Source organism: Cyprinus carpio, chromosome B20 (genome assembly GCF_018340385.1).
Source record: "Cyprinus carpio isolate SPL01 chromosome B20, ASM1834038v1, whole genome shotgun sequence".
In the NCBI taxonomy this organism is placed as follows: domain Eukaryota; kingdom Metazoa; phylum Chordata; class Actinopteri; order Cypriniformes; family Cyprinidae; genus Cyprinus; species Cyprinus carpio.
Window position 1 is genome coordinate 8,293,820 of NC_056616.1, and position 24,811 is coordinate 8,318,630.

A 24,811-nucleotide genomic window follows, 5' to 3' on the forward strand; every position below is an offset into this window, starting at 1 on the left:
CCAAAGGGGGCTACTCCATTCATTTAGTTATGCTTGTATGAAAACCTTGTCGTTTGCAATTGTCATTTCGGGTTTTTTTTTTTGTTTGTTTGTTTTTTTCCCCTGTGTTTATATGGGGCTTTGATTTGCTTACAAAATTGTATGAAGAAAAAGAATGAATTATTTCAAACTGCAGACTGTTGTTTTTCTTCCATCATATAATGAGCAAGCAATCCATTTATTTATTTTTTTCTGTAACTGTGGTTTAAAATCTCCCTGCGCTATCACGATATTTTGAAATTTATTTGGTGACAGGCCAAAATCCTGTCTGGCACCTGAACTATAAAATAGATACTTTTTCCAAATTGTCTCTAGAGCACACCACCATAATATGAAGTGGGCTTAGAACAGGGACTTGAACCTGAACATTTGACATGAACTTGAACATTTATGACTTAACCTGAACTTTAATATTTATCAGAGGAACTTGAACATTTATCACATGAATTTGAAAAGTTTACTCCATTTAAACTTGAACCTTGTGGATGCTTCTAATTACGGAGTACTTGATGTTGCATTTTGCATGTGCTGTGTGGAAAAAAAATTGTCAAAAGTGGTGAAAATTGTACTCTTGTCCATTGTACTTTTTTTTATTGTATAACCCCAACCCCCTAAAAAAAAAGACACCATCATTCCACATCAATCATCTCATTTACTGATTATTCACACAACATTCCCAAACAAAACCATGGCCACTATCCCTCCTTCACTGTCGACCTCTGTGGTAATTTAACCACCCCCAGACATAGCAACTCCAGTCTGGCCAACTGTGCAACCAAGACCCGTTCCTCCACCTCTGTTTCCAACCTTTCCCTTCACCCCAACTCAGTTCAGCTGTCCTCATTCCAGGTTTCAGGTGCACTTTGACTCCACCCCTCCAGGTGGAACTGCTTCATTTCAGCCAGAACCTATGCAACTTTGCACATCCACTGAAACTACACCATCTTCATCAGTGTCACAGCATCGTCTGCCTGGTTACCTTCCAACTCCTGGAAAGGAAATTCAACATTTGACTGCTCAAGTTCAAGGTAACTGGGACAATCTGTTGGACTTCATGAAACATCAGGAGAAATCTATGAATGAACTAACCCAGGAGAAAAAAACGGCTACATCCCATCATGAAAAGCGACTTGTAGACCTGACTTCTAAATTAGAGGCTAACAAACAACAAATTCTCACCACGTTAACTGCAACAAAGGCGGATTCTGCAGATTCAGATCAATTAGTCAAGGCCATGAAAGATGTCATAGCTACACAAAATAACCTTCAAATAGATCATGAGCAGCTCTCCACTGAATGTAGTCATTGCATCACTCAGTTTGATAAGCTAACCACTCAACTAAAAGAACTTCAAACAGACATAGATAAAGTGATAAAGTAAGATGGAGAGATGGATGATTGGCTGGTTAAAGGGGTAAAGGGGTACTACCGTTTTACAGTTTCAAAATCACCCATCACCACTAGAAAATGTCCCAGAGTGTCCTCCTATTCCTGCATGAAAAAGTGACCATTTAAAAAAAAGTGACCACCCCTGCAGTATTTAACATGATGTCAGGACTTTTTAGCATTGCATCCTCTGGCAGAGAGTGACCTGCTGGCAACCTTCCGCAGCATACTTCACGGCACAGGATGGAGTGTTGGGATGTTGGTTGGTTTTTTGTTATTAAATGGAGTGATTTTGTGAGTTTGAGACTGCTTTTTTGTCAGCTTTCCTTTCCAAAGATTATGAAGACTAGCTGACTGAGAGAGTACGTACTCGAGGAAAAGAAACCATAAGAGACTTTGCTTTCACATATAGAGCACTCTGCAAAAAATGGAAGCCCACTTTAGCAGAAAACAAAATAGTTAAAATGTTTCTTAAAAACATCTTTGCTTTAATATTTAGATGAGTGTGGAACAGTGGAAGAGCTTGTAAAGCTAGAACACCAACTGGAGAAAGACCATGAGCTGTAGTTGCAATATGAAAGGTGCATGGACCAAAAACTACAATCTGAAGTGTCACAAAAAACCACCAGTAACAAGCAACCTGAAAAACCACAAATTCAATGTTGGAGATGTAAAGAAAGGAAACCTCTTGGTCACTTGGCCCACTGTACCTAGCAAATGGTGAAGCAGAAGTCCCATTAGGATGGGTTCAATTGCAAATCAATATGCCTGACCGAACTCTTACTGATGTCCCTCACAGCATACCTAGTCCTTCAGGCCAACAACCAGAGCAGCCTCCAAGGACACTCAACCCATCCCTCTCACTATTACGTAAGTGAAGCACATCTATCTCCCCTTGACAAACAAGTGTTAAAGTCCATCTGAGAAGCAAACACTCAAGTGTGTGTTTTACAACATGGACGTACTGATGTTCTGAAACACTGTATTTATACCAACCACCAGGTCCCTATCAAACAGCATCCTTACCACGTCACCTGCCAAGCAGTTTGTTGTGAAAGAGTAGCTTGAAGAAATGGTGAAAGCAGGAATTGTGGAACCATCACACTCTGGCTGGGCACTGCCTGTTGTGTTGGTCCCTAAAAAAGATGGCAGCTTTAAATTGTGCTGATTACGAAAGCTAAATGCAGTAACAGAGAATGATGCTTACCCAATTCCAAACATAACTGAGATACTCAAATCACTCTCAGGTACAGCAATCTTCACTACTATCGACCTAAACAGTGGTTACTGGCAGGTAGCCATGGAACCCTAAAGCAAGCCTAAAACTGCATTCATCACACCTTCAGGATTCTACCACTTTAATGTAATGCCTTTCGGTCTGAAAAATGCCCCAGCCACATTCCAGAGGCTAATGGAGATTGTACTGGGAGAGTTGAGAGGGAAAATATGCGTTGTATACACTGATATCATATCATCTATTCACCATCAGTGGCTCAGCACTTCAACAATCTCCAATCTGTCCTTCTTAAGCTACAGGAGGCTGGACTGACAATCAACCTGTAAAAGAGCAAGTTTTGCCTTAAAGAGATTACATTCCTGGGTCATGTTGTTAGCATCAACAGCAGACTCAAGCAAGGTTGAGGCCATCAGATCTTACCCTGTGCCACGAAACAAAGAGGTCCAGAGCTTCCTGGGACTAGCTGGTTGGTACCACCGGTTTGCTGTGAGGTGAAGAGATTAGTTGGAGAGCTTCCTGGGACTAGCTGGTAAAAAAAAGGGCATTAGTTTCACTGGACATCACAATGCCAAGAAGCCTTTGAACAATTAAAGACTCACCTTACTTCACCGCTTCATTCTTTTTTTTCTGAGGTAATCCAAATCTTATTCCTCTCAGCAAGTTATCTTGGGGTGAATAATGTAACGATAGTTAAACAAAAAAAAAAAAAAAAAAAAAAAAAAAAAACAGTCTCACTGCTTTGTTTGCTGTCATGTGGGCATTTATATGCCATAAGCTTCACATAGACGATTATGATATCAATAGCGTGTTCAGCACGTGATCGCATTAGATGTAATGAAGGGATACGTGAAAGACTGGACATCGCATTGTTTTCATATCGATTACTTTAATCACAGAATATTGGTTTTTGATAAGACTTGCTTAGTTTAAAAGTGGACATGTCAAGCTTTCTAGATACAGGTCATGTCTCTGGGTATTTGTTGAGTTAGTTCATTTTAATGACATTCCGAAATTAAGATCACAACACCAAGGCAGCAGACAATGCACTTTTATTTTATAAATGCACAAAGTTGTGTACAAAAAAAAAAAAAAAAAACCTTTACGGATTAGACTGATGTATTGCTCTTATCTGTACAATCAAAACTGAAAGTGCAATTTAACTTATTTTCAGGGTTATCAGGAGAAGAAGAAAAAAAAAAAAAAAAAAAAAAAAAAAAAAAAATTAATCCACGTTGATCGACTCTAGGGTTAAAACGATTTCTGACTGGAGTAATAGCTTCAGCCAATTCAGCATTGCTAAAAATAGTTTAAACAGTTATTTAAAAAAAAAAAAAAAAAAAAAAAAAAAAAAAAAAAAAAAAAAAAAACACACAACCCACACAAATGATACCAAAACACTGACTCTTCAATCAAGCAATTATTTTTATTTGAGGTGGTAGTGGGGGAGAGACAGAAAATCTTTCTAATCTGTTTGAGCAAACAGGGAAAACATGCCATATGTATAAAGCACAGAATTTAAAAGATCTCCAGAAAGTATTATGCAAAACTCCCATGACCATTTCCCTGACCACATCATTGACCTTTGTCACATCGCCGACGACCACATCCCTGACCGCTTCCCTGACCATAACCACTTCCCTGGCCCTGTCCCATGATTCTTCCCTGGCCCTGTCCCATTCCCATTCCAGCTCCGCTTTCCCTGGCCCTTCCCTGTCCCATTCCCCATTCCAGCTCCGCTTCCCATTCCCGCGCCGCTTCCCTGGCCCTGTCCCATTCCCTATTCCAGCACCGCTTCCCATTCCAGCGCCGCTTCCCTGTCCACTTCCCTGTCCCATTCCCATTCCAGCTCCGCTTCCCATTCCCGCGCCGCTTCCCTGGCCCTGTCCCATTCCCATTCCAGCGCCGCTTCCCTGGCCCTGTCCCATTCCCATTCCAGCGCCGCTTCCCTGGCCCTGTCCCAGTCCCATTCCCATTCCCATTCCGCTTCCCTGGCCCTGTCCCATTCCCATTCCAGCTCCGCTTCCCTGGCCCTGTCCCATTCCAGCGCCGCTTCCCTGGCCCTGTCCCATTCCAGCGCCGCTTCCCTGGCCCTGTCCCATTCCAGCTCCGCTTCCCATTCCAGCGCCGCTTCCCTTCCAGCTTTCCAGCGCCGCTTCCCATTCCAGCTCCGCTTCCCTGGCCCTGTCCCATTCCCACGCCGCTTCCCTGGCCCTTTCCCATTCCAGCGCCGCTTCCCTGACCCTGTCCCATTCCAGTTCCGCTTCCCTGGCCCTGTCCCATTCCAGCGCCGCTTCCCTGGCCCTGTCCCATTCCAGCGCCGCTTCCCTGGCCCTGTCCCATTCCAGCGCCGCTTCCCTGGCCCTGTCCCATTCCCATTCCAGCTCCGCTTCCCATTCCAGCGCCGCTTCCCTGACCCTGTCCCATTCCAGCGCCGCTTCCCTGGCCCTGTCCCATTCCCATTCCAGCTCCGCTTCCCTGGCCCTGTCCCATTCCCATTCCAGCTCCGCTTCCCTGGCCCTGTCCCATTCCCATTCCAGCGCCGCTTCCCTGGCCCTGTCCCATTCCCATTCCAGCTCCGCTTCCCTGGCCCATTCCCATTCCAGCTCCGCTTCCCTGGCCCATTCCCATTCCAGCTCCGCTTCCCTGGCCCATTCCCATTCCAGCGCCACTTCCCTGGCCCTGTCCCATTCCAGCTCCGCTTCCCATTCCCGCGCCGCTTCCCTGACCCTGTCCCATTCCAGCGCCGCTTCCCATTCCAGCTCCGCTTCCCTGTCCCTGGCCCATTCCCATTCCAGCTCCGCTTCCCTGGCCCATTCCCATTCCTGCGCCACTTCCCTGGCCCTGTCCCATTCCCATTCCAGCGCCGCTTCCCTGGCCCTGTCCCATTCCCATTCCTGGCTGTCCATTTCCCCATTTCCCGGCTTCCAGCTCCCGCTTCCCTGGCCCTGTCCCATTCCCATTCCAGCTCCGCTTCCCTGGCCCTGTCCCTTTCCCATTCCTGCTCCGCTTCCCTGGCCCTGTCCCTTTCCCATTCCAGCTCCGCTTCCCTGGCCCTGTCCCATTCCCATTCCAGCTCCGCTTCCCTGGCCCTGTCCCATTCCCATTCCAGCTCCGCTTCCCTGGCCCTGTCCCTGTCCCATTCCAGCTCCGCTTCCCTGGCCCTGTCCCTGTCCCATTCCAGCTCCGCTTCCCTGGCCCTGTCCCATTCCCATTCCCGCGCCGCTTCCCTGGCCCTGTCCCATTCCCATTCCAGCTCCGCTTCCCTGGCCCTGTCCCATTCCCATTCCAGCTCCGCTTCCCATTCCCACGCCGCTTCCCTGGCCCTGTCCCATTCCCATTCCAGCGCCACTTCCCTTTCCCCCCCCGCCGCTTCCCTGGCCCATTCCCATTCCAGCTCCGCTTCCCTGGCCCATTCCCATTCCTGCGCCACTTCCCTGGCCCTGTCCCATTCCCATTCCCGCGCCGCTTCCCTTTCCCCTCTCCCATTCCCATTCCAGCGCCGCTTCCCATTCCAGCGCCGCTTCCCTGACTACCTCACCTCCCATTTCCCTGGCCCATTCCAGCGCCGCTTCCCTGGCCCTGTCCCATTCCAGCTCCCCTTCCCTGGCCCTGTCCCATTCCAGCTCCCCTTCCCTGTCCCTGTCCCATTCCAGCTCCGCTTCCCTGGCCCTGTCCCTTTCCAGCTCCCCTTCCCTGTCCCTGTCCCATTCCAGCTCCGCTTCCCTGGCCCTGTCCCTTTCCAGCTCCGCTTCCCTGGCCCTGTCCCATTCCAGCTCCCCTTCCCTGGCCCTGTCCCATTCCAGCGCCGCTTCCCTGGCCCTGTCCCCTTCCCGCGCCGCTTCCCTGGCCCTGTCCCCTTCCCGCGCCGCTTCCCTGGCCCTGTCCCATTCCAGCGCCGCTTCCCCCTGTCCGCCCTGTCCCATTCCAGCTCCGCTTCCCATTCCAGCGCCGCCTTCCCTGTCCCATTCCAGCTCCGCTTCCCATTCCAGCGCCGCTTCCCTGACCCTGTCCCATTCCAGCGCCGCTTCCCTGGCCCTGTCCCATTCCAGCTCCGTCCCTGGCCTCCCTGTCCACTTCCCATTCCAGCACCGCTTCCCTGTCCACTTCCCATTCCAGCACCGCTTCCCTGTCCACTTCCCTGGCCCTGTCCACGTCCTATTCCAGCACCGCTTCCCTGGCCCTGTCCACGTCCCATTCCAGCGCCGCTTCCCTGTCCGCTTCCCTGGCCCCCGTCCCATTCCAGCTCCGCTTCCCATTCCAGCGCCGCTTCCCTGTCCACTTCCCATTCCAGCGCCGCTTCCCTGTCCGCTTCCCTGGCCCTGTCCACGTCCCATTCCAGCACCGCTTCCCTGTCCACGTCCCATTCCAGCACCGCTTCCCTGTCCACTTCCCTGGCCCTGTCCACTTCCCATTCCAGCGCCGCTTCCCTGTCCTGTTCACTTTCCTTGGCCTCTTCCGTGTGCTTTTCATTCCAGCGCCGCTTCCCTGTCCACTTCCCATTCCAGCACCGCTTCCCACGTCCTATTCCAGCACCGCTTCCCTGGCCCTGTCCGCTTCCCATTCCAGCGCCGCTTCCCTGTCCACTTCCCTGGCCCTGTCCGCTTCCCTGGCCCTGTCCACTTCCCATTCCAGCGCCACTTCCCTGTCCACTTCCCTGGCCCTGTCCACTTCCCATTCCAGCGCCGCTTCCCTGGCTTCCCTGTCCACGTCCCATTCCAGCACCGCTTCCCTGTCCACTTCCCTGTCCGCGTCCCATTCCAGCGCCACTTCCCTGTCCACTTCCCTGGCCCTGTCTTCCCTGTCCCATTCCATTCCAGCACCGCTGGCCGCTTCCCAGCGCCGCTCACTTCCCTGGCCGCGTCCCATTCCAGCGCCACTTCCCTGTCCACTTCCCTGGCCCTGTCCACTTCCCATTCCAGCGCCGCTTCCCTGGCCGCTTCCCATTCCAGCGCCGCTTCCCTGGCCCTGGCCCTGTCCCTGCGCCCTTCCGTCCGCTTCCCATTCCAGCGCCGCTTCCCTGGCCCTGGCCCTGTCCGCTTCCCATTCCAGCGCCGCTTCCCTGGCCCTGGCCCTGTCCGCTTCCCATTCCAGCACCGCTTCCCTGGCCCTGTCCGCTTCCCATTCCAGCGCCGCTTCCCTGGCCATAACCACTTCCCTGGCCAATACCTCTTCCCTGGCAACTTGCCTGACCGCTTCCCTGACCACGTGGTTCACTGCATGCAAAGCCACCAGTGGTTGGGCAACATTTCTGTCCGGCAGGACACTGGCCATCATTGAAACAGCTTTCAGCACACAGCGGAATCATCTCTGGTATGGGACATTGACCTGGCTTCACTGCATGAACACAGATAGTCAGCTTTAGTTTGTGCATATAGACCAGGGGTGGCAAACGTCGGTCCTGGAGTCACAGCCCTGCAGAGTTTTGCTTCAACCCTAGTCAAACACACCTGAACAAACTAATCAAGGTCTGAAGGGTTATTAGAAGGCTACAGGCAGGTGAGTTTTAATTCAGGTTTGAGCTAAACTCTGCAGGGCTGTGGCTCTCCAGGACCAGAGTTCACCACCCCTGATGTAGACAGTATGCCACTTCAATATACACACACACACAAAACACAAAGCATGAATAGCAGTTTTTACCTACGGAGTAAATTTCAAGTCAGTGGTTCAATTCCAGTCCTGGGGACCCCTTGCTCTGCACATTTTGCATGTTTGATCAAATAAGGGAGACATGGGGACCCCTTGCTCAAGGGGGTCCCCAGGACTGGAATTCAGGACCACTGTTCAAAGTATTATTCCTCTTCATTTTGTAAAGCTATCCTGTGCTTAAAACTATCCTAAGGGATTCAATTGAATTCAAACCTACTTTAGGGGAGAATAACAGAAGGCAAAGTCTCTGCTTAAAACGTTCATTGAATTCAATGCATTACATAATTTTTAAGTCCTAGCATCCATTATTAACTGAAACTCACCGAAAACAGGCAGCACACAAACAGGCCCACAGTCAAATTGACAGCATTTGTGTCCTCCAGGGCAGTCTTCATCAGAAGAACATCCTCGATGGAACGGCACAACCGTCAGCCTTGTCGGACATAAACCATCCACTAGAGAATTCAAGAGGATCATTAGGGGAGGCCAGGTAGTGTGGTTTCAGCATTTGTAAATCAAGGGTTTCACAATGGGTCTCAAACCCAAACACAAATTTGACATTTGTCCGCTTCAAATAAAGCCTTTTAAAACCCACTACTCATTCATAAACTCTGTTAATTACTTTCAAAGACTGTCACTTATTTCTGCATTTCTTCAGGCTGTGTAATGAAATCAACAGATCTTCTCACCTGTGGTTCGTCTTTGAACAGCATGAGTTATGCTCAAGTATCCAAACAAACACGATAAAACAGCAATCAACAAGAAATATACTCGAGCTGTCATCCTCCCGGCCTGTGATCTCTGCTGGAAAATGCGCTGAATTGGTTTGTCAGGAGACGCAAACAGCAAAGTTACAAAACTAAAACGAATATGTGTTGCTGCAATATCAAGCCTCTGTAAAATGGGGTTTTAAAGATCCAAGGAGAACAGGTCAATTCCAACCCTGATCAAACTCACCTGCCTGTAGCTTTCTAGTAATCTGAAATGCCTTGATTATCTTGTTCAGGTGTGTTTGATTGGGGTTGGATGAGCTGAATGCTGCGTTCACGCCATGTCATAATAATTAAGCTAGCCTAATTATGAGAGGATTGTGCATTTCTATGGTGACACTATCAACTGCAAAATGAATCTGCAGTGGTCAGGTGGTACAGCAAACATGTTGTGGTACCAATAGGTTTGTTCAACTTAATGCAGCGCTGTGTGCCGGTTCTTCTAATTCTTCTTCTTCTTTTAAAATGAACCAGAACAAAATATACAACAGTAATGTACAAGAGTGTGCAAACCATTTATTCAGTAATCAACAACTGTATATTCATAAATATATATATATATATTACAAGGCTTGTTTGCTTTTTTATTAAACAATGTTCTTCAAACTGGTGCAGTAGTCCTTAAGTCTCCTGAAGAAAATGGATGAAATTTGGCTTGGACCCTGACCTTGTATGTGAAATTTTCCCAAAATAATAAAAAGATGTACAAGAAAAGTTCTTACATTAATTTGAATACTACATAAATAAAAAAATACAAAAATTAATGTGTAAACACAATTGCACATTCCTTATTTCTTTGCAGCCCAGCAAAACATACCAATTTGAAAAACTAACAAAATGCATAGTCAATATAAAAAACTGGATGACGAGTAATTTCATACTGCTAAATTCTGAAAAAAAACAGAGGTGTTAATTATAGGACCTAAAAACTCTGAATGTAATAACCTAGAACACTGTCTAAGACTTGATGGCTGCTTTGTCAATTCTTCGTCATCAGTTAGGAACCTAGGTGTGCTATTTGATAGCAATCTTTCCTTAGAAAGCAACATTTCTAGCATTTTCTAGCATGTTAATCCATGCGTTTATGACCTCAAGGTTAGATTATTGTAATGCTTTATTGGGTGGTTGTTCTGCACACTTAATAAACAAACTCCGGCTAGTCCAAAATGCAGCAGCTAGAGTTCTTACTAGAACCAGGAAGAATGACCATATTAGCCCGGTTCTGTCAACACTGCTCTGGCTCCCTATCAAACATCATATAGATTTTAAAATCTTGCTTATTACTTATAAAGCCCTGAATGGTTTAGCACCTCAGTATTTGAACGAGCTCTTGTTACATTATAGTCCTCCAAGTCTGCTGCATTCTCAAAACTCTGGCAATTTGATAATACCTAGAATATCAAAATCAACTGCAGGCGGCAGATCTTTTCCTATTTAGCGTCTAAACTCTGGAATAACCTACCTAACATTGTTCGGGAGGCAGACACACTCTTGCAGTTTAAATCTAGATTAAAGAGCCATCTCTTTAACCTATCTTACACATAACACACTAATACACTTCTAATATCCAAATCCGTTAACGGATTTTTAGGCTGCATAAATTAGGTAAAACGGAACCGGGAACACTTCCCATAACACCTGATGTACTTGCTACATCGTTACAAGAATGACATCTACGCTAATATTAGTCTGTTTCTCTCTTATTCCAAGGTCACCGTAGCCAACAGATCCAGTCTGTATCCAGATCAGATGGTCACTGCAGTCACCCGGATCCAGTACGTATCCAGCCCAGATGGTGGATCAGCACCTAGAAAAGACCTCTACAGCCCTGAAAGACAGTGGGGACCAGGATAACTAGATGAGCCCCAGATAACCTGTAAAGATCTTGTCTCAGACAACCACCGGGACAAGACCACAGAAAACAGATGACTCTAACAGATCTGACTTTGCTGGAGCCTGGAACTGAACTGCTGGTTTCGTCTGGCCAGAGGAGAACTGGCCCCCGACTGAGCCTGGTTTCTCCCAAGGTTTTTCTCCATTCTGTCACCGATGGAGTTTTAGTTCCTTGCCGCTGTCGCCTCTGGCTTGCTTAGTTGGGAACACTTCATTTACAGTGATATCGTTGACTTGATTGCAAATGATTGCACAGATACTATTTAAACTGAACTGAGCTGAATGATGACATCACTGAATGATGAACTGCTTTAACTGTCATTTTGCATTACTGACACACTGTTTTCCTAATTAATGTTGTTCAGTTGCTTTGACACAATCTGTTTTATATAAAGCGCTATATAAATAAAGGTGACTTGACTTGACTTGACAATTACAAAATACATAGATAATATAGACTCCTTTTCCATTGAGCAAACAAATCGCAGGAATAATCAATATCCAGATTAAATCTCTAACACACTTTTAGCTGCATATACCATGAAACATTTTAAATATAGCCTCTTTTACATTATTTAAACAGTATATTCCCCAAACACACCAAGCTTTATTCCAATTCTAAATACACTGGTCCTAAGATTTCACCTGTTTCACCTGTTATACTATTCCTATATTTATTAGTACAACTGTGTTTAAGAAATCAATGTCTCCTAGGAACATGCTATATTTAAGATATATTGCCTCAGAATAATCACAAGAGCTTATAGAAAGTATTACTTGCTCCTTACAAACTGTTTTCAGCATTCATGAAATGTTTCTAGAGCACCAAATCGGCATATTAACTAAAATCACTCAGTGTGTTTTCCACATCATTAAAACAGCAGTTCAATTAGGGATAAATTGATTCTTGATGAATTGGCAGAAGGCATTTGGAAATGGCAGTGATGTGTTTCTGGAGAAATGTGTTTCACTGCAAAAAGATGATGCACCAACTTTTAACCACCATAAAGGGAAAAGGAGACAGACTAATTAGTACTGCGCATATACTTAATGACAAAAATAATAATCTGCTTTTAACTGTAATTATTTAGAACGTGTCCCACTGTATTTCTTCTTTGCCAACAAGATGTATACTTCTATTACTTTTCAAATTCTGTCTTTATCTTTAAAGGATGTTTCTGCACACAAGGGGGAATTTGAACACACTGCTAAACATCATCTAGATATTTACTAATGATGTTTAAAAAAAAAATCAGTTTAAGATCTAAGCAGATCAGTTCATCATTTTTCAATTTCCTCTGTGCTATAAATGTCAGTCTGACAGCAGCATCCACACCTTCCTGTATTTTTATTTTTAAAAATACTTTATTTACTATATTCATTCATTCATTGCAATCAATTTTAAAGGCTTTTAGCGTAATTGCACACAGGCAGAATTTAAATAAAGCCACATTCAAGTCAGTCTTTTGCAGATACAAAGCATGATTAAAAACAAAATAAAACTTCAAACCTATACATATAACTATTTCTGACCTTTTATGACTTAGGATAGATTAACAGGGCTAGTGTCAGTCAAATCTGCCAGTTTATAAATGAATGGCTTTTCAGAACCAGAAACCTTCAACACAGTCAAAACAAAGAACCCGTGACAGTTAGAATTAATGGATTTTTAAAAAGCTTATCAGTTCAACACCCTGTCGGCTTCAACATGTTTGCCATTAAAAGGTCATTTTGGATTTGATATATATTTGGAGTTCACACCAAAAATTGCTGTTTCATGAGGAAAGCCACAAACAATTTTGTGACAATAGACAGTTTACAGCACTTGTCATTCATTTTTATGTTAGCTCAGTTTAATGATATCTAGGTTCTGTTTCAGCCACCTATTGGTTATTTTTAGGAACCAATTTTGAACATTTCAGAAATTCTTCTTAGATTTAGAGCACTTGAAAAAATAGTCATCCATTCAGATTGTTTACTGACAATCCTTTGTGCTTTATTAAAGGGACAGTTCACCCAAAAATGAAAATTCTGATTTTACTAACAAAAATAACAACTTTATTCTGACTGGAAGAGAAGAAATTGTTGAATAAAGTTGTTATATTTGTTTTCTTTGCACACGAAAAGTATTCTCGTAGTTTCCAAAATTACGAATGAACCACTGATGTCACATGGACTATTTTAACAATGTCCTTACTACCTTTCTGGGCCTCGAACGTGTCAGTTGCGTTGCTTTCTATGCAGGGCCAGAAAGTTCTCGATTTCATCAAAAAATATTTTAATCTGTGAAGATGAGCAAAGGTTTTACGGGTTTGGAATGACATGAGGGTGAGTAATTAATGACAGAATTTTCATTTTTGGGTGAACTATCCCTTTAAGCATTTAAATGAGTCACGATGTACTGCCATTGTCTTAAATTTACCAAACCATCTGGAGTAACTCATCTGGTTGTTGTTCATCTGCTGTTTTTTGAATGATGTGTATCCAGACATCTTATTTGAAATACTGACCTTGCCATAAAGGTTAGCATATGTGGACCCAGGGTCTGACAGAATCCGGCAATGTATCCAGATCCCAGATATGTTTATAATGTCACACTGAGGCCCATGAGGGTGGAAATAACTGGCTGTGATAAGCAGAGGTGAGCAATGTGTCATTTACTCTTTCTACCCCAGCGACTGTGATCTGTGTGTTTGGGGCTCTTCATCCGTCAGGATAAAGTTACAGAGATCAAACAAAAGCCACAGTGAAACCACTTAGCTCAGCAGCCATTGACTCAATACAATCAGAAATTATGGATTTATTTACTGATGTGATAAACAGGTTGTCTTTAAGGAGGAAACCTATATTTGTTTTGTACCTATTTATTAACTGTTCGCTTGGAACCACAAAAGTACTGTGAAACAGTCTTGAAGGTCAAGCATTTGCTTGATAACATATTATTTTTACCTTTTTTTTTTTTTTTGCAAGCTTTATGAAATGTACTCTCTCTAAGTACACTGAAGTTACCTTTTACTTCATTAATATTTTATTATCCACAAGTTCAGTTTTTAAAAAATATATATTTCTTAGGTTTGTAGTGCAGATTATTTTAAGCGCATGTCTTTTTCACAAGGGGATGCAGCACAAAATCGGATCGAATGACTCAACTTCTCTCAGCAATTCTTTCAAGGTTTAAGGTGTTTCATCTAAGTATTGATTTAAAACTGAGCAGCGTTATACTTGCAATCCCTCTGAAAACACTACAGTTTATAACACCTTGATTGATCTGTGCACATCTGTAAATGTTACAGTTAGTGTAACTGTGAGTTTCTACTGACTTAATGCGTATTGATCCATAGGTTGATTTTTGTTTTCTTTAAAAAAAAAAAAAAAAAAAAAAAAAATATATATATATATATATATATATATATATATATATATATATATATATATATATATATATATATGTATATATATATATATATACACAATGTGGATGACCACCATAAGTGGTCATACTTAGCAGAGTTATGCTGAAACAACAAGTTAGTGCCAAGGCTACTAATAATAATATCCTGGTATCAATGTATACTATGGATTATGTTTCAAAATGGCTTTTCATGAAGCTGTAATTATGTGCAGTTCTGGAATTACTGGTGAGTCAAGAACTATCCATTATGAGGTGTTTGATATTAATAATGGAGGAATGTGCTGCTCGGATAGCAGTAAATTAATTAAAGGTGCATGTGATTTTGAGTTCTTTTTTTTTTCCATGCCATTCTAAAATGTGCAATTCATAGTCAGCACGGATTAATTTATTCAATGGGTTTATACGATTAGTGAATATGCATCAGTTGTGGTCTGAATCTTAAAACGAGTTTATATATCGATGGAAGACTTTTACCTTTTGGAATAATTCACATGAAAAAAGTGAAAAGCAAAATAGCAGTCCATAATCCATAATAACTCTTCCTCAAGTGAAAAGGTCGTGGCCTGACGGTTAGAGTGTTGGACTTGCAATCCAAGGGTTGTAGGTGGGGGGAGTGAATGTACAGCACTCTCTCCACCTTCAATACCACGACTGAGGTGCCCTTGAGCAAGGCACCGAACCCCCAACTGCTCCCTGGGTGCCACAGCATAAATGGTTGCCCACTGCTCCGGGTATGTGTTCATGGTGTGTGTTTGTGTGTTTGTGTGTTTGTTGATTTGTGTGTGTTTTGTTTGGGTTGGAAGCAGAGCACGAATTCTGAGTATGGGTCACCATACTTGGCTGTGTGTCATTTCACTTAAAAATAAAATCCTTACCCTGTTGTCCTCTCATATAAAAATCCACTGATTTGTTTGTTTACAACGGTTTGGGGCTTGTAATTGGTATTTGATTTGTGCATATTTCTCTCCTGATTCAGACGAGATGACTTTTTCACTGGAGAAAACTCATATTTTAGCTAACAACAGTTTGAAATTAAAAATTGAGGAGCTTTGCACTTCACAAGACATTGATAGTAATAATAATAATAATACATTTCATTTAAAGGCGCCTTTCAGGGCACTCAAGGACACCGTACAGTTGAGTGGTGATGATAAAATCAAGACAACAATACAACAAACAACAAATTACTGACATTAAATAGTTTAAAATTGATCAGAGAAAGCTAATTTAAACAAGTGAGTTTTAAGACATGATTTAAAAGTAGTCAGACAGTCACTTTCTCGTATAGATTGTGAAAGAGAATTCCAGAGATTAGGAGCAGCACAACTAAATGCCCTAGACCCCATAGTGGCTAAACGAACAGAAGGTACAACGAGGGAAACAGATGAAGAAGATCTGAGAGTACGCTTCGGGATGTAAATATGAAGCAAATCAGAGAGATATTGTGGTGCACAATTATGAAGAGCTTTAAAAGTGAGAAGTAAAATCTCATAATCTACTCGATATTTAACAGGAAGACAGTGAAGATGGTAGAGAACTGGAATGATATGCTCAATGGAGGAGGTTCTAGTAATTATACGGGCAGCTGAATTCTGGACCAATTGAAGTTTGTGGAGGAGTTTGTTAGGTAGCCCAAAGAGAAGAGAGTTACAGTAATCAATGCGTGAGGTAACTAGAGCATGTACATGAATAGCTGTGGAATTTGGGGCTGATGTTCCGTAAATGGAGATACGCAGAACAAGTAATATTGTTCACGTTTTTCAAAAGATAAAGTACTATCGAGGACCACTCCCAGACTTTTAACCTGAGTAGATGGGGAGATTACAGAGTTATTAACAGAAAGTGAGAAACTGTTGGATTTTGACAAATTAGACTTATATACATACTGTATATAAAATATATAAAAAGTGTTTCTAGGTTTAAAATTGAATATGTCGTAAAAACATACTTTCACATTGCCATTTGTAGGTGCTCAACTGATTGTACTTTTTCTTCAGGGAAGATTCATCACAGTCATCGTGTCTATCTACCTGCTGGAAAAACAGACTGAAGAAAGTGTTTTAAATAGAAACTATAATTGTACTCAACAGAGGGTGTTGAATCTTCATTGCTTTGCCACATTATAATTTTGGTCACAATGGCTGTGTCTCAAAACTGACTGAGCTACATACCTAGATATCTTTTGGGGGGCTCCTTTTTTGTGCTCCTGATGTGAAGACTGTTTAAAATTGTAGGTAGTCCAATTTTACTGCCTTCTAAACAAAGCTGTCATTTCTTTTCTCTGGGTGAGATCAGACATGTGCACAGAAAACTTTTTAAGATGTATTAAAGATTCAAATCCAAGTACAGTGTATAAACCTACTTGAATAAGTTTTCTTTGGAGTAAAAAGAGTAACAACTAGCCCCAGTTTTATCAGCATGCATTTATGTTGCGTATTGCTGTACATTAAACATGTCATTCAATACAAAGACAAACACAACATATGATATTAATCAGTATAAAAGTATTCTTTGTAGACCTTGTGATAAACTTCCAGATTTTTAAAGAATTGTGTACTTGTGTGTTTTATCACATGATATGCTTTTTTGTTGTTTCTGTTTTCTAAGAACATAAAAATATGCAATTAATTAAAGTGGAAAGCAATTATCTGTACAACTTTTACAAGGTTTCAGAAGGCAATAAGGCAGAAACACACAATTAAACCATTTACAGTGGTTTTCAGTTAGATTTCATTTCAGAAAATTGTCCCACTCTCTAAAAACTGGCTGATATGTGAAAAAAAGAATGTTTCTCTAACCTCGAGGTCTGAGAAATCATTTATCAAAGCACTTTCTCTCCCCTTATAAAACAATGAGGGACTTTAACAAGACCCTAGAGTGCTTTGACAATATGGAGGGCTAGAGAAATGTCCAATTTAATGGCCTGAGCTGTTGGGGCCATTCAAACGACACAATAACTTTCAAGCCAAAAGCTTTACGTAGTATGTTATGGAATCAGAGGTATGACTGGACCATCAGTCATGTCTTTCATCGCTTCTGTGACTTGGTTAAGAGATTGAAGGATCAAGAGTGTTTCGTGAGAAGCCATAGTGATGAATCCCAAGAAAGCATGTGTTGTTTTGGCCCGTAAGGTTTGGTGTTTAGGCCAAATCTAACTATATCATTCACAGGTTATTCAGACTAGCTGTTGGCCAAAGAGTCCATCATTGCTGCCCTGAGATCTCTCTAGGATTTCTGACTGTTGTTTTCTCTCTGGAAGAAACTAAACTCTGTGATTTCAAGCCAGTGAAATGTGTCAAGTTAGTTGTTCTCAGATGTAAATGTGGGAATACCCAGCTGCCACACATCAACACTCCAGGGAACAGAAAGAAGTTTGATTTTTCCAGGTGAAAATTTGATCTTAAAAAATTAGCTTGCCAAAAGCAGACAGATAAACTGGTATTTTGTCTCGCTCTCCTCTGGTTGACCATCAGTTATGCAAAGAAAATTTTTGTTTTTCTTCATAAGTGCCAGCTTTGATTTTACTAATTCTGTTTGGTCTCCTGTCAATTGGTAGGTGAGCTGAATCAGCTGGTAACAGGTTGGTACATTAACACAACCTGGGTTTCCTTCACTAACACAGATGTTCATATGCAGGCTTTAGGTTGTAATATCGAATGTAATGTCGAATAACACACTACATTTAAAATTATGATCTACTTTACTTGTACTTTTGCTTTACTATGTTAGTCAACACATCAAAATGTATATAATTTAAAGCATGGAAAGCGATTATTAAAACATAATGATTTAAATGTACTTTTTTTATTACAAAGTGTACTTTTTCAGTGTACTTAAGTTAAGAAATAGTCATTATACATTTAAGAGCACTGAAGTTGCCTTTAATTAATATTACATTTTCTGCAAGGTCAGTTTTTTTATTTATTATATATAAATATATATATATATATATATATATATATATATATATATATATATATACATATAGTTTCAGGATTTCAAGTACACTACAAGTGCACATTCAAGACAAGTGCACTTTTCAAAAGATTTCATTTCTTTTATTTGCAGGCTCGAAGTTATTTTATTAAAGTTTGTTAAACTTTGAACATGCTGTATTAAATTTTTTTGGCCAGTATAAAGCTGCCTGACAATAGACAGTGGTTCTTCTTTGGCTACAAATATCAAAAGACTTGAAATATGGAACACAAGTCATATCAACTACTTATATCTGGTCACCAGTCAATTTCATTGTATGGAATACCCTAACCCTAACCTGAACATTTTGCTAAAGTTCTTATTGTGTTTTCCATTGAAGAAAGAAAAAATAGAAAAACATTAGTTAATTATAACATTTATCACATTAAAGGGTTAGTTCAACCAAAAATGAAAATTAGGTTTTATTCAGCCCTGAGGCATCCTAGGTGTATATGACTTTCATCTTTCAGACGAATCCAGTCGGAGTTATATTAAAAATTGTCTTTGATCTTAAAAGCTCTATCATTGCATTCAGCATGTGATGCATTGCTTCAGTCCAAAAGAAGTTAAATTAAAAGCGGCCTTCCATTACTACATTAAAGCGATTATTACATTTTGAATATGGATAATTTTCTTACAAAAACGCATTGATTCTCTACAGGAGGCCTTTGTTCACCCACGGAGCCATGTGAGACACTTTTTTTTTTTTTTTTTAAGATGGGCAATTTTTATTTAACTTCTTTTGGACTGAAGCAATGCAACACCCACTGACTGCAATGATAGAGCTTGAAAGATCAAAGACTATTTTTAATATAACTCCGACTGGATTTGTCTGAAAGATTCATGAAATTCTGAAGTCATATACACCTAGGATGCCTCAGGGGTGAGTAAAATGCAGCCTAATTTTCATTTTTGGCAGAACTAACCCTTTAAATATCAGTGATCCTGTTTTTCTGTGTAACTCTTTGTGTCTTTACAGTCAGTCCTTAATTTTTCTCCAGTATCAGAATAGATTATAGAACTGATTTATACTTCAGCTAAAAGCAGCTGCCTTTTATGTCAGAGCCTCTCAAAGTCACAGAAAAGAAAAAGACCACAGTTATGACATCCACACTGAAATAAAAGCCATATATCTCTGTCACTCTCTATGTTGGTTTCAGTGATTATTCATTTTTCAAATGAATTAAAAAAAGTAAACTAATACATATAAGAAACTACTCAAGTTTGCTTTTCTTATTTCCGACTTACTCAAGTTTTATTCAAGTAGCACATATATTTGTTTGCTTTATTTGGGAAACTTTGAACTTTTTAGGACCACTTTGTATATAGAGATACTATATTACATACACTATAGTACAATATGGAATATACTATTAACATATTAATGTATTTACCAGTGTTGTTATTGTTAACTAAACCCAAAATGACTATATATAAATATATATATTTGAAATTAATTGAGATAAGGCTGAAAGAAAACATAAATATTAGATTAAAACAAATTTATTTCTATTAGTAACCTATTTTTATTTGTGCTTTTTTTTAAGTTTGTTGAAGTACTAAAATTTCTAAAACTAAAATAAAAAATAAAGCAGAAAAAATGTATAAATGTAATTATTAAAATTAATTACTAAATTACCAAAATTATTATAAAATAATAATAATAAATTCTTAATAAATACTAGAAAGGTATATAAATATTACTAAAATAACATTGGTGTTTACATTCATAATGATGGTGCTTCCACAAAAAAAAAAAAAAAAAAAAAAAAAAGATGTGAATAAAATACTTACAATCAGGGTTTAAAATGAACTTTTTCACTCACCAGCCATTTTGACTATTAAATTAAATTACCGGCCATTCAATACTTAAACTAGCCAATACAAAAATATCAGAAATATTCAAAAGATTTGCTCAGATTATTAGTTCAGAAATTATATTATTAATATAATATATAAAAAGATTTATTAAATATGATTCCGAATCATTGAATGGCTTTCAGTGTTACAACCATCAATCATTGTTTGCAGATATCATAATATAGCTTACTCCAAAACGTATATATCAATGGTAAACACATCTTAGATTAGCAGACAGACTGTCAATCCATAAAAAGATCAGCGGTTTCCTCGCAAAAGTCAGCATCTTGTCTTTTGATCAGCCTCGAAGTCATATTATTTGCCACCTACAGATACCAAGTGGTGCCGCAGGTGTGCTTATACACTCACAGAAAATGATGTCTTCTCATCCAGTCTGCCACCCCCTTAGCTTTTTGTTTTGCTAATGTTGGAGGCTCCTTTTGAGGGACAGGCTCTGATGTGACAGCATGTGAAGTGATGGGACATAATTTATAATTCATAAACCGCCAAATTGTCCTGAGTTTATATGTGCTACCCACCACAATTATCGCCCACATTTGGTGCGTGTTCATTTCAAATCCTGATTACAATTGTCTTTAATGTATACTAATTTAATTTGAGATTTACAATTAAATATTTATCTGAGCATTAGCTTCTTTATCTTTGGTTGAAGTTCAGTTCATATGTTATTGTTTAAAACAAGTTGTTTTCACAAACCTGTTTGAGATCAAACTATAATAGGCAGACCCCCTGTTGAAGACCCATGTTTTAGGATAATATATCAAAAAAGCAGATAGAATGAAAACTTACTGGCATTAGCTGTTCAAAACTCCTTGATAAGGCCCAATGGGTGCTTTGTACTGCAGATTTTCCACAGGCTGTCATTGCACCATCATTATTCTCGTTCATCCCGAGCCATTTCACATTTAGAGGCATGAGATGCTCGATCTTGTTAAACCATCATTTAAATCCGAAAATCTAGTGGGAACAGATGTGCGCCGAACCTCAACAAATCTCCCAAAGTTCTCGGCACTACAACTGCAAATCTTTATCAACAGCTTAAATAGCAAAGATGGTAATATCATTACATATTCACATCCTGACTCATTGACCACAATTTCATATGCACAATAATCCTGTTTCTCATCAACCTAATAATATTCCTTCTCCTTAATACACTGGCTTACATGCAAAAGATGCACACCCTATTAAACACGATGAATAAAAAGATAATCAGCTGTAAGCAGCCATGAATGTGTGTAGCTGCAAACTGAAAATGACATAATAAGAACCTTGGAAAGACTTTTAAGAACAAACTAGTCACTCTATTCTGTTCACTGTAAAAAAAATAAAAACAAAATAAAAAATAAAAAATTATAATAATAATATTAATAAATAAAGCGATTTCATGGGTAATGACATTTATTTCTGCCTGGTTGTTTTGTTTCATGAGACAAACACGTGACCTTTTTCCTTCCTTGAAATGTTATCAAATTCTCAGCCGTTTTAAATAAGTCATTTAATCTTATGCTCGTGTCTCCTAAGTGACAGCTTTGAGATTTAGCAGGGTTTCTGTTCCACATGTTAAAAGCAAGTGCGGCCGGTGCTCAGGCCTGGAAAGTGTGGCATCATCTCTGGTTTTTATATAAAATAATGAGCTCCGTTCTCGCGGTTATACAGGCACCGCTGTGCTGCAGAAATTCCCCGTGAGAAGTTTTGCATTAGCGGTTTGTGCATGGTAATCATTAGAAAGATTTGTAGGCTGCTGGGTTACTCTCCACACATACGCCATCTTATGGCACACTAAACACATACAAACCGCTTAACCCACATGTGTGAAGCAAAGGAATACATTCCTAACTTTTCATGAATTTAATATTTATAATGAAAATATATCACTCCCTCAAATTTTCCAGAGTGGGAAGAATTTAAAATGAAATAATTACAAGAGAGAAGGTTTCCATTATGGTCAAATGGGAATGTTCATGTTATTTTGAACTTAGAATTCCCTGTCAAACCAAATAAAGATTATTTTTATTTGAGAATGACTGACAGAATCACTTTTTTTATGTCAAATTGAACATGTCCAGCAGATTTGTGTGTGTTAATTTGTGTAAAAAGCACAGGAATAGTTCACCCCAAAATGAAAATTTGCTTAAATTTTATTCACCCTCAGGCCGTCCAAGATGAATTTGTTTCTTCATCAGAACAGATTTGAAGAAATTTATCACTACATCACTTGCTGACCAGTAGATCCTCTGCAGTGAATGGGTGCCGTCAGAATGAGAGTCCAAACAGCTGATAAAAACACCAGAATAATCCACAAGTGATTCACACCACTCCAGTCCATCAAATAACATCTTGTGAAGTAAAAAGCTGCATGTTAGTAAAAATCTAATACATCATTTTTAAGATACTGTAAATCATAGCATCTGGCCAAAATGCAAGTCCATAATCTATAATAATGCTTCCTCCAGTGAAACTGTCCTCCTATGCACCAACATAACTGTATAGAACTGCTTTCACGTTTAAATGGTGCTTGAGCTGTGCATAAAACAATATTATGGATAGATAGAGTACTTGTATTTTAATTTAGAAGTTAAAAGTGTCGTAATTGTGGATTTACCAACATGGATCTTACGTATTACTTGTGGATTATTATGATGTTTTTATCATCTGTTTAGACTCTCATTCTGACGGCACCCATTCACTGCAGAGGATCTATTGGAGAGCAAGTGATGCAATGCTACATTTCTGCTGAAGAAACAAACTAATCTAAATATTGGATGGCCTGAGAGTAAGTATATTTTTAGCAAATTTCTGAAATATTTTGTCAGACATTGCAGTGACAGCAACCAACAGAATGCAACTTCTTCAGAAATAAAATTGTGATCCATGAAAAAGCTGCGACAGATCTCGACAACAAAACATGTGGTGCAAAATTGTTCAGGAAAAGCTGTAATTTTTCATATATATCTTGGTATTATAACAGTCCCTAGATGACAATAACACATCAGTGATCTGACTTCACAAATGTCTGCAAAAATCGTGTTCTACGTTTCTGTATATATGTTTTCATAAGGGGTCTGTCTGTCTTCATGTACTGAAAGCTCTGTAATGTTTTCCCAACCGTTCCAAGCATCAATCAAAGGGATTTTTAATATTCCCCTGGCATTAATATCTTGAGATATGTATTGCAATTCTGATAAAGTCTGCTTGTGTGACACATTTTGTTTCCTGTTTCAAAACTAACTGAATTCAGTTTCCTGTCTCCAAAAGTGCAGTCATGGGTGTTGTTTTCTATTCAGCTTCAGAGTTATTTTGGTTATACATATGTCAAATGTGTGAGCCAAATGAAAGGCAGAATATCTGATATCTAGCCTTTTGAACTCATTTTGATGATAAAAGTTTGTTGACAGAAGCGGTCTGGCTCATGCTGCATTTACTCATGCATACTAATAAATACACATCTCTCATGCGGTTAAGCTCATTTCCAGAGGCTGATTTTGAAATGTCCTTACTTCCTATTTAGAAATGTCAGGGCTTTTAACTATTTCCATTTGAATTTTCGCTGATCTTAAGATATTCGAGTAAGAAGGGTATGAATCAGCAGAACATCTGAAGAGAGACAAACACTCATTAAATCATAAATAATCATGTTTAGCTATGATCTCATTACAACTACAAATAAAAATCCATCACAATTCAGAAAGTAACATCATTTTACACTGATTAATTCAGAGTGTGCTCAAGAATTTATATTGAATTATAGGAAATACACAGTCCACCTTGCCTTAGGAGAAACCCTTTTCCTGCTACTTCAATAATCTGTTAAGACAGCTGTGAAATAGCACTAGAAATTATGCATCGCTTATGCAAATAGAATGCACATGCAAATGGCTCCACTGATTGGAGGGTGCCGATGAACAATAATCTCACGCTATTTCGCCCAAACCACCTGCAAACCCTCAAACGAACAATAATGACTGTGTCTGACATTCACAAGAGTCTCTGTCCGTCCCTATATTCAAAACTCCTTGAAAAGGAGAGTTTTGGAGTTAGTTTATTACTTAAGACAACATAGCAAAGTTAAATGCTAAAGGAATACACCAGGTTCAACAAAAATTAATAAACAACACTAGTGGTATAATGTTACTGCAATTTATTACGTAGAAAATTTTCAGATATCTAGGTTACAGTAAGGCACTTACAGTTGAAAGATGGCCAATTCATGAATCTTAAAAATCTAACTGTTTCAAACGTAGAGCCACAAAAAGTAAACACTGTGTGTGTTAGCATGATTTCAATATGGATAAAATAGTAACATTAGTAACATTTTCTGGGTAAATTTCTGAGTAAAATACCCAATTTTATAATCCTAAAACAACCAAATGACCAAATGACAAGGAGAACTTTACAGTTTAAATAATGCACAAGTTTGCATGTGTTATTGTAGTATTATTCATATATATAACTATATATATAATTTATTTATAGTATATATATATATATATATATATATATATATATATATATATATATATATATATATATATATATATATATATATCGTTTTTTTTTAATTAAGCTTTA

General features: G+C 40.0%; 1 protein-coding gene across 1 annotated transcript; it reads right to left on the reverse strand.

Annotated features, from left to right (window-relative positions):
* Positions 1–5,146: 5,146 nt before the first annotated feature.
* LOC122141115 (fibroin heavy chain-like) lies at positions 5,147–9,240 on the reverse strand (the record flags this gene model as incomplete). Its single annotated transcript, XM_042747298.1, has 7 exons — positions 8,998–9,240; positions 8,632–8,763; positions 7,644–7,996; positions 7,196–7,304; positions 6,725–6,817; positions 6,201–6,405; positions 5,147–5,378 (listed from the first exon to the last, which is right to left on the reverse strand). Coding segments are annotated over exons 1-7 (1,218 nt in total), but the record flags the coding sequence as incomplete, so codon positions are not given.
* Between the last annotated feature and the right edge of the window lie 15,571 nt (positions 9,241–24,811).